This window comes from Mytilus trossulus, chromosome 10, assembly GCF_036588685.1.
Source record: "Mytilus trossulus isolate FHL-02 chromosome 10, PNRI_Mtr1.1.1.hap1, whole genome shotgun sequence".
NCBI lineage: Eukaryota > Metazoa > Mollusca > Bivalvia > Mytilida > Mytilidae > Mytilus > Mytilus trossulus.
This window is the reverse complement of record NC_086382.1, coordinates 34681435-34693077: the sequence shown is the minus strand read 5'-3', so window position 1 is coordinate 34693077 and position 11643 is coordinate 34681435. Positions and strand designations below refer to the sequence as shown.

The window sequence follows — 11643 nt, the reverse complement described above, 5'->3', positions numbered from 1 at the left end:
GACCTTTGGGGTACCACAGTAGCAATGACCAAAACAGTTTACCAAATTGCAGTTAGATTTCTACTCCAACTAACTGATCAACTGGTAAAATATTTTAGCAGGTTGCTCAAGTGAAATGTTGTTAGTATGAAGTGAGTGCTGTTAAATAAAAAGTAATACTTACCATCCAGAACCAGTTAGTTGATACCTTTGTCAATCTTTTCTAACAAAAATAATACCTTACTATAGTATGAGTCACTGAATAAAAAGGTCTAATTTTTACATGGAAACTTCTATCATAGATAAATATTATAAATGAATTATTCAGTGACTCATACTATAGTAAGATATTATTTTTGTTAGGAAAGATTGACATAGGTATCAACTAACTGGTTCTGGATGGTAAGTATTACTTTTTATTTTACAGCACTCACTTCATACTAACAACATTTCACTTGAGCAATCTGCTAAATTATTTTACCAGTTAATCAGTTAGTTGGAGTAGCAACCTAACTGCAATTTGGTAAACTGTTTTGGTCATTGCTATTGTGATACCACAAAGGTCACTGGATAAGCACTGTAAGTCACGTGAAAATATTTCGAAAGCCTTCACTTTCTACCCAACAGTCGTAGTGTCAAGATGAACACCGGGTTAGATTCCCCGATTCGGGAAGCCATTGCAAACGAGGTAAAAAGTGTCATCGCTAGTTCTCAGCAGGACATGTTGAACAATATGAGCGCAATGATGGACTCAAGATTGAATCGTTTACAATCCAACATTCAACAGTCTCAGTTTGATATTTCCAACGCACAGATCAACAAAATAGGGGAAAGTGTATCAGACAATTACAAGTTTCAAAGGAAAGGGAATACAAACCAGTTTCGTCACAGTGTAAAAGTAATTTCCAAGTTAACGGAGGCCCGTTCCTTGCTGGATACTCCTGATGTCAGCCTCTCAAAAGTAGCCGCGGCAAAAGACAAGATATCGGAAGGTATAGACTTAGTTCAAGAGCGTCAGAAGCTTATTAAGTCAGCGGATTCTTCCGAGTTAGGATGGCGTGTAGTGCAGGAATACATTACAAATCCTATAGCAGACGATTCTGAGGACGAGAAACGTATGAATAGAGCCCAATCTAGAGCTGAAAGAAAATCTAAAGCGGAAAAGGCAAAAAAGCGTCCAAGACCAGTTCCTTTTAACAAAGACAGGAGCTCTGAAGACAAGAACTCAAACTACAAGCCTGGTAGATATTTCACTCGTGGAAACAGAGGCCATTGAAGTGATAATTGTCCACAAAATAAGAAATCAAAGATAAGTACATTCAATTTATTACATTTAAATAACGATTTGTTATCATCTGAATCTAAGAGAAATAATGTTAGTTTTGAACATACATGTACTACTAGTATTTTACCCTCTGTCTCAATAACGAGCAAGTACAATTTACAAAACAAGAATTTAACGACTGAACAGTTGTCATCTGATACTGTTTTATACTTACCTGGCACACCTGTAGGTAGATTAAAAATCAGGTTAGATAAATGGAAATTGATAACTGATAATCAATACATTCTCGACATAATCGAGAACGGTTACAATATACCGTTTAAAACAGAACCTGATCGTTTACATATTAAAAATAACAAATCTTCATTAGACAACAAAGATTTTGTTTCATCAGATATTTTTAATCTATTGAAAAAAGGTTGTATTAAAGAAGCAGGCACTATACCGTTAGTCGTTAACCCACTTACGGTAGCTTTCAACAAATCGAGTAAACCCAGACTCGTCCTTGACTGTCGTCACATAAATCCACACTTATTTAAATACAGGTTTAAATACGAAGATTGTAAAGTCGCTAGAGAACTGTTCAATGAAAATGATTTCATATTCAGCTATGATTTAAAATCGGCATATCATAATCTTGAGATATTTAAAGAGCATCAACAGTATTCAGGGTTTTCATGGCTGTTTGATAATACAGTAAAATATTTTGTGTTTGCTGTTTTACCCTTTGGAATTTCAACCGCAGGGTATATTTTTTCAAAGGTTTTGCGAGAAGTGGTTAAAGATTTCAGATCTCAAGGCAAGAGAATTATAATGTTTTTAGATGATGGTCTTGCTGGTGATAAAGATTTTGCCACTGCTTTACAGTGTAGTAAACAAGTTAAACTTCAATTAGAAGATTTGGCTTTTTTAATAGCGCATAAAAAATCTCACTGGTTTCCTTGTCAAAAATTAGATTGGCTCGGTTTCACATGGGATATCAAAAATGGTAACATATTTGTCAAGGAAGATAGGATAGAGAAATTAGAAAAATATTTGAATTTTGTTTTGTTTCAAGTGACTAATGGAAAGATTTTATTCAGAGCTAGATTTATAGCAAGTATTGTTGGTAAGCTTATTTCAATGCACGCCGTTTTTGGCAATGTAGTACGTAGAAATACTAGATTTATTTATGATTGTGTTATGTCTAAAGCCAGTTGGCAAGCTTGTGGCAGAATAACGCACGAAGCTTTAAGCGAATTAATGTACTGGAATCTTCACTGTAGAAATATAAATACAGTAGGTGCTAAGATAAGCACGGTAACAGTCAATACTTTGTTTGACTGTGAGATTTTTTGTGACGCCTCAGATGTGGGCTTTGGTGGTTATACTACACCTTTTGCTGATTCTCATTTTGAGAATTTTGAAACATTTGGTAATTGGACCAAACCGGAAATGGGTGAAAGTTCTACATGGAGAGAATTAGAATGTGTCAGAAGGGTATTAAAGACATTTAATGTCACTGAAAACAAACAAATTAAAATTAATTCCGATAACAAGAATGTTGAGCATATTTTGAAAGTAGGTAGCAAGAAATTGAAATTACAATCAATTGATACCTCTATTATTGATTTTTGCGAAGTTCAAAAGATTAACTTAACACCTTATTGGACACCAAGAACTGAAAATAATGATGCAGATTATCTGAGCAGAGTCATGGATCATTACGATTGGGGAATAGAACCCTCAATTTATCATTATTTGTGTAATTTATGGGAAATTTGTACTGTAGACAGATTTGCTACACACTATAACTCTCAGTGTGAAAGATTTAATTCAAAAGTATGGTGTCCAGGGACAGAAGCTGTAGATGCTTTCACTCAGTTTTGGGGTAACGATGTAAACTGGCTCGTACCGCCACCTATCTTAATTACTAAAACTCTGAATAAATAAAAACAAGATAAATCAAAAGGAACACTGGTCGTTCCTGAGTGGACTTCTGCCCCTTATTGGCCTATTTTACATAGAGATGGTGAATTTTTCGATTTTGTGAGAAATATTTATTATTTACCACAGAATAATTGTATCGTCAAGGGGGCAGGAAAAATGGTGTTTTCAAGACAGGGTTGCTGAAATTCAGATTGATAGCTATGAGGCTAGCGTTTTGATTAAGTAATTCTATTTTACAGGAATAGGATTGAAGCAGAATGTCGGAGCAGCTGTGGAGGCAAGCGGAGTTTCTAAAGACCATATTCTTTATGATTTAACCGGAAAGATGTCGTCATTTCTTTTCAACTCAAGAAGTAACAATACGAACAAGACATACTTTTTTAAGTTTCAACAGATGGAGCGCATTTATCAAGGAACATGGTTTTATTAATATACCCGCTGCTCCTATTTCATGTGCGGGAAAATATTTCGAAAGCCTTCACTTTCTACCCAACAGTCGTAGTGTCAAGTTTATTTTTACATATTTCAGATATGTAACATTTTTGTTTAATTCATGTTTCTGATCATGGTTAGTGTTTTTTTGTTACGAATTATTGTAACTCAAATTTTGTATATACTGTAGAAGTATACCTCTAGAGACGGTCTTCCGAGCAAAGGGTTTGGACGCAGGTTTCCAACTTTTTTCCACTATATATTTGGTATTTAATGTAGTTTGACCCGAGTTAACTCGTTTCGGTTGGTTTTTCCAGGCCGGCGGGATCGTTGATGAAAGAGCCTTTGTTATTATTTGGTATTTAACTAAATATACTACATGTATGTCATATATCAGCATTCAGTAATCATCTATAATTGTATTGATTTTTTTTATGTATTTATGCTAATGAATTGTATTTTCATCTTATTAAAATCCGGTGTCCTTCAAGCTGTCGGGGTTATCGGCAATATGAATATATTGTTTTGTTTTATTATAGCCTATGTATGCAAGGGGAAAAAGGTTAAGGTAATACCTACTAATGTTGTGTGGTTACTCAAATATTATCTAGTTTATGTTGTTGATTTTCATGTTCCATGTGACATTATCATTCAATCATAAAATATGTGAAAACTTCAGACATTTATATCAATATCATAATATTCTTTACTTAAGAATAGAATGTCTTACACTATAACTGCTATCATATTGTATAGATCTTTGTCTTTAAATGATTCCATATGTTGATACCTACTAGATTTTAAGATTTATGTGTCATTGGATAGTTTTCTCAGTGAGACAAATGGCAAAACTGCCTTATTTGTAAAAAGTTTTAAAGTGTTGCTTATGTTTTTCTTTTACATTTAATTAAATGGCTTTTGTAACTAGGATTGTACATTGTATCAAAAAGCTACAATTTGTCATTTGCAGGGTGGAATCACATACAAGTATACTAATTCAATTAAATGTTGTATGCTTAATGGGTAAGGTGATATATTTCAATATGAAATGCACTTGTTGATAGGAAGCTATACCCATATGAGTTAAATACAAAGTATAACAAACCTATTTAACAGTTTGATCCGGCAAAGCCATCTTTACATAGACATGTGCCATTTTCGCATGTTCCTCCGTTCTGACAAGGCTCAATTGTACATGACACTAAAATCAAATAGATTCTACGTTCATAAGAATATGACTGTTTATCATTATCAGATAAAGTAAATATCAATCAAAGAACAATTATCAAATTGTGTGTTGATAAATCATGTTTGTACAAGATATTTGTTCAATAGTTTGCTTTTAGTTACTGTTTTAAGTCATATGTAATAGTGATTTTCAATCAAATCCGCACATGTTATAACCGAAAAGAAGGTATTACGTACCTCGCTTCATCTTTACTGATACAATCACTCCATCAATTCTTTTTCTCATTCACTCATTAAATCCATCTCTTCCATTAACTTAAAGTCTACCTGTCTCTGTCTTCGCTCAATTTATTCCTCTAATTCATTTCTTTCTTTTATTCCCTCACTAAAACCAGAAGCAATTGTAAGAGCTGTAACGTCACCAACAGCCACTCTCGCATATTCCTCTGTCACTCACTCACGCAATCTTTCTCAATCAAACGCATAAAAGGTCTACTGTTTAGTCTGGCAATCCCTCTTTCATTCCAACATGCATAATCCGTGTATCATTACCACACGCAAATCTCTCTCTCATTCCCTAACGCAAATCCCTCTCTCATTCCAACATGAAATCCCTTTCATTTCCACACGCAAATCAGTATCTCATTTACTCTCACAAACCTTCCCTCTATTCACGAAAATGCGTCTGTCATCCTCAGAGAAAAAACACTTTTTAAATTAGTCACCCAAATCCTTTCGCATACCGGCACTCAAATATGTCTATCATTCACTCTCGCTCTTCAACTACGTACTTTAGTTGACCTTTCTACATTTTTTTTATTCGAGCAAATCAATGAATTTTCGAAATACTAAGTCTTTTCTTTCTCCGGATAAGATAACCATAGCTGTATTTGGCAAACCTTTTAGGAATTTTTGGTCCTCCATGCTTTTCAACTTCGTACTTTATTTGGCGTTTTTAACATCAAGCTTACCAAACTGCCAACTTTCAAAATCTCAAAAGTTATTCATGTCTTGGTAAAAAAGTGAAAAAAGACTTACCAAGTCTTAAATTTTGTTTTCAATTACTCAACTCAATTTTCGTCCTGAACATACATAAAATATTTGCCATTGGACGTAAAGCAACAAACAATAGATCAATCTTATTTTATGCATGATCGAGTTCATCCTATCCAACGTTGATATATAATTATGTGTGCAACAAACTTTCTATGTATAAAATGGAAAATTGATTTCATTTGGATTATTACCTGTGTATATTTTGTGCAATTTTTGTTCCATCCGATCCGTTGCATGTTTCATTTCCGAAATTGTTTGATCGATATCTCTATAACTGTCCAAATCAAGCTTTGTATTGCCGAAGTTTGCATTTTGAATCTCAGTTCCTGTACTTGAACATTGATCAGAACTGACTAAACCAATGATGAATAAAACTTAAACGCTACTTAATGACAGCATTTTGTACAATGTTTTAAATTTAGGTGAAACAGTTGTAGTAAATGAACTCTCATTAATCTACCAATACTTGTGTATCTGTGAAAGAAGGATATTCTAAAAACTAAAAGTGTGAAAGTTTAAGGTGAGAAAATGTCATGATCGGATATTATTATGTAATACCATTCATTATCCCATGTTAGATACGAAAACGTTTGGTGTTTAATAACCTGAAAATTGTCCTACTCATATTGCTAAGGCACAACTTTTTTAAATTTTGGTTCCTCAATGCTCCTCAACTTTATACTTGTTTGGCTTTAGTACTATTTTGATCTGAGCGTCACTGATGAGTCTTATATAAACGAAACGCGCGTCTGGTGTATTAAATTATAATCCTGATTGTACTTTGATTTATAGTTGTAAAAAAATTATACATTGTGACCTTAATAGTCTAAAGTGTATACCTTATCGTCAGTTTTCAACTCAAAGACTTTTATACACATAACTCAAAACAAAAGAAACGGACTACCAGTTTTGACTCACATTCCAGATAGCTCAGTTTATAAAATAAAATCTCCGAAAATATGTGTTCCTCATGTAGTAAAAACGATTATTCATTGTAACATTTTGGTACAAAAGTAGTTTCTTAGTCTTTAAAACTTAACAAAACGAATATAAAGTAAGAAAAATAAAACGCTATAAGTTGTATGCGTTTGAAAAGCTTTTCTAGTGTTACCTTCATCAGGAAATGCCAAGAATGTATGAAGACTAAACACGTTGGATAGCCATAAATCAAAAAAGACTTAATAAATTCAAAATTGATAAACGGAGGTTTTTCAAAAGTTTGTTATAAATTATTCATTGCCGAATATAATCAAAAAATTTATGTTGCCCAGACACAACGGAAATTATACATTTTGAATGACCAGTTTTCTAAATTTAGATATGAATAAAAGGAGTGTTATGGTATACCACAATTACTTATATACTATAATACTGGATGTCCTTAATGACATGTTTGAGTGGTAGTATTTCTGCATCATAGTCACATACACTTTTCTCATTTATGTATATCACTGTGTAGATACTATTCTGTACGCTATCCGGAAGTCGCGATTTTCGAAGCGAGAATTTCAAACTGGCTAACAGAACTGTTTTGTTTTGGTGCTTTTTCTCATCATTTGTTTACTCCTATATCTATAAAGTGCTTTGCACATCTTAAATGTATGTATAGCATTTTGAATTTGAGTAACTGTAACAAAAACATGCAGTAGAATATAAAATATACGTATGCATCACAGCAACTTCATAGAAAAAAGTGAAATCGATTGACAATTTTGCTCTCGTAGTACAAAGCAAATAATCTTTTATTGCAAATATTTGCATCAGTTTACAGTTAAATATATACTGTTTTAATATTCCTATCGTATTTAAGTAGAATGATCGTATTTCAAATAAAAAATATGCTTTCCTTGAGGATCCAAAAATAAATTACTGTACGATCAGTCTAAAACTGACTGTTTTCTAGAAGCGATTTCAGATTTTTTGTCTGTATGACCAGTCGTGATTATGAAGGAAAAAAACGGCAATTTGAAGGTATAAACGTGTCTATGTGATATTATGATTGTGTCAATCGAATTATAACGTGTAACTTCTTTCATCAGACAATACAAATATATTTCTGATGATTTTTGTAGACAGCAAAATAATTATATTTTTGTTCCGTCAGTCTTTCTTAAAATCAAATGCCTAAAAAGCAATACATGATTCGCTTGTGGACTTTGTATTAGTGTGTAGTTTAAATTATCTGTTTAACTATTACATTTTTAAAGACTATTTACACAGTCTGCGTTGACCAATTGGTGATAACATACATCAAGCCTGTCTCTTTTAAAATGACAAAAAATTGACAGAGAAAGCTTTGTTTAAAAACTTTAGGTATTGAGGAAAGAATTAACGAACTTATACCCCGTCACTTCTATAGTCCATGTTTTGGAATAAAATAAACCACCAGAGAAACTAAATTATAGGTGCACAGGGGCATCATTTAATTACGAATATGAGGAGGTTTTATTAATATATGGTAAGTTTTTGAAAGTTGCATATAGTAAACGGGTACCAGTAACCACCCAAAAAGGTAGTGGAAAAGTCCTTATCATGGAAATAGAAAACTGATGAATTTTCGAAAAATCACTCAAAATAAGAGGTGCACAATTGAGTTAAATAATAAGGCATCTGAAAAAGATTCATTAAGTTATGACAAGTGTCTGAAGGAAGTTGTGGATATAAAATAGGTACGCCCAATATAAGGTTATGACAAAGTTCGTATTTTAGATATAGAAACATCAAAAATATTTTTACCAAAAATTCGAAATAGAAGGTCCATAATGCATTAATTGATTAAAAAATGAAGCAAATTTAGAAAAGTTTAACAATTGGTTTTGGAGGTCACGGTTGGAAATACCTGATGGGTGCCCCCATATAATGCAATGTTCAAGTCCGTATCTTATATAAAGAAACCCCATAAAAGATTTTTAATAAAATTCGAAATACATTCCTTTTTTTTTTTAAATAAATAAGGCCGTTAATTTTCGCGTTTGAATTGTTTTACATTGTCTTTTTCGGGGCCTTTTATAGCTGACTTTGTGGTATTGGCTTTGCTCATTGTTGAAGGCCATACGGTGACTTATATTTGTTAATGTCTGTGTCATTTTGATCTCTTGTGGACGGTTGTCTCATTGGCAATCATACCGCAACTTCTTTTTTATATTATCATTTATGATACGGAATCCGATGAAAAAAAATTAATAGTTATACCAGTGACGGATTCAAGTAAATTGGGACCCGGCGGTTTGAAACCTTTTTTTTTTTAACTTTCAATGCATTTGTATGGGAACATATATTTGGAATCCTCTTTTCTCCTGGATTGTACCCCCTCTCCATTTAAAAATGTCTGAAAACCCCAATGTATATTATATAAGTGGTTTATGAGGAGATGCGCTTACAAAACCTGCGAAACATGTTGTACCGGTCCAACGGACGAACGGAAAGACGGACTTCATTATCACTATAAACCATCGCTTTACAAAGTGGTGTACAATTGAGTGTGAAAGAGACAGATCTACATCCAAAACAAAGTGAAGGAACTGTGATCAATTATAGGTTACAGTACGACCTCGGATGTTTGTAAATACATGCATTTTTATATAACAATTAAATCTGTGTGTTTGTATAATTTTAAGTATAAAGGAAGATTCTGAAACATATATAAATAAAAAAACCTTCCTCTTATTTCAGCAACATTCAAACATCCTTATTCTTAATGTAGTAAGTCGAGTACACCCTATCATGCTGAAACAAATTTATCCTGCTGAACTTACTTTAAATAAAGCTAATGCTAACAATGACCACTGCCCTTTCCTCGATCTTGATATCTATATGACTAACGGAAAGCTGAATACTAAAATTTATGATAAAAGGGACGATTTTTCCTTTCCTATCGTTAATTATCCGTTTTTAGATGGTGACGTTCCCTTGTCACCATCTTACGGTGTTTATATATCTCAACTTGTACGATTCGCTCGTGTATTTAACAATGTTTTAAATTTTAACGAGAGAAATTTATGTATTACTGAAAAATTATTACACCAGGGTTTTCGATATCACAAACTAGTCAAAACATTTACTAAATTTTATCATCGGTATAAAGACATCATTCGTAAATATAGCTCAACATGCAGACTTCTTATACGTTCAGGTATTTCACATCAAATTTTTTATGGAAATATTCTTTATAAAGCACAAAGGTGTCAGTATTCACCTCAGAAACTTACAAAACCTTTGAATAGACTTATTAAGAAGTGATATAAATACGATACTGTTGTCAAGTCATTAAAGATTGCATATTTTGGCGTTAATATTGAGTCACTGATAAGGTCTTTGCGTCGGAACTAAACACATTTATTCTAAAAACAGTTGTTGGCATGACACGGGTTATGTTCTTTTCATATATGTTATGATGGTATGATACTAAACCCCTAACGGGAAAGATTGTGCCTGATGTTCATATGATGAAATCATAATCTTTCAGTCAGTTTAATTGAAGTCTGGAGCTGGCATGTCAGTTAACTGCTAGTAGTCTGTTGTTGTTTATGTATTATTGTCGTTTTGTTTATTTTCTTTGGTTACATCTTCTGACATCAGACTCGAACTTCTCTTGAACTGAATTTTAATGTGCGTATTGTTATGCGTTTACTTTTCTACATTGGTTAGAAGTATAGGGGGAGGGTTGAGATCTCACAAACATGTTTAACCCCGCCGCATTTTTGCGCCTGTCCCAAGTCAGGAGCCAGTGGCCTTTTTTAGTCTTGTATTATTTTAATTTTAGTTTCTTGTGTACAGTTTGGAAATTAGTATGGCGTTCATTATCACTGAACTAGTAGATATTTGTTTAGGGGCCAGCTGAAGGACGCCTCCGGGTGCGGGAATTTCTCGCTACATTGAAGACCTGTTGGTGACCTTCTGCTTTTGTTTTTTTTTATTTGGTCGGGTTGTTGTCTATTTGACACATTCCCCATTTCCATTTTATTGATAAGTTTTCAGGATGTGAATTTATTAAAATATATTTGTGTTATTTAGAAAAATGCCATCTTCTAATGTATCGCAAATAACTTTGAAATCACCACTAGAATACAGTGAAATAAAGACTGATCATACAGTTTCAAAATATACTAGCGAGACTGATCGTACAGTGAGAAATTCAAAAAAGTGTAATTTTCTTATTTCTGGATTCAAAGATCTGGCTCAAACTTTAACCACTACTTAAAATATACTTTATTTAGTAAATTAAGGCTGGTCTTTACGTTAATTTGTACAGTAAGGGTGCAAAAAGATGTTTTTAGGTTCACTGACTGATTTTCCTTAGCGATGCACTTGAAAATCTCTTGATTAAGGCAAAGATACGAATAATGAATGTGCTAAATTTAATTATAAACCATTCGTGAATATCGATGTCAGCTGAATTAATCATTACGCAATGAACAGATGAACATCTTACCGTTTAATATAGTATATCCAACAAATTTGTAAAGTGATCCAAAAAGTTCTCGCTTCGAAAATCGCAACTTCCGGATAGCGTACAGAATAGTATCTACACTGTGTCTATTTTATTTTTTTAATATGTGTAAGGACAATAAAATTACACTCTTAATTTGTTAGACTACATTTTACTGATGATTGTGTAAAGACAAATCAAGGTGAACACGGAAATATTAGCATGAACTCCAATTGAAGCTTAACCGAAGTACTTCACAAGAAACGCCAATCCTTATATGCATGCTTCACAAGTGAACTCATATGCAGTAAAACGACACAACGTAGCATAGGACAAATACATTCAA

At 33.0% G+C, this 11643-nt stretch overlaps 1 protein-coding gene across 1 annotated transcript; it reads left to right on the top strand.

The window, feature by feature from the left end:
- Positions 1-2077: 2077 nt before the first annotated feature.
- Positions 2078-3196, top strand: LOC134687850 (uncharacterized). The gene has a single exon (XM_063548308.1). The coding sequence runs from the start codon at positions 2078-2080 to the stop codon at positions 3194-3196; it is 1119 nt and encodes a 372-aa protein (XP_063404378.1).
- The last annotated feature ends 8447 nt before the right edge of the window (positions 3197-11643 follow it).

Coding starts and splice junctions, on each gene's coding strand:
- LOC134687850 (XM_063548308.1), top strand. CDS start 2,078: ATGTTTTTAGATGATGGTCTTGCTGGTGATAAAGATTTTGCCACTGCT.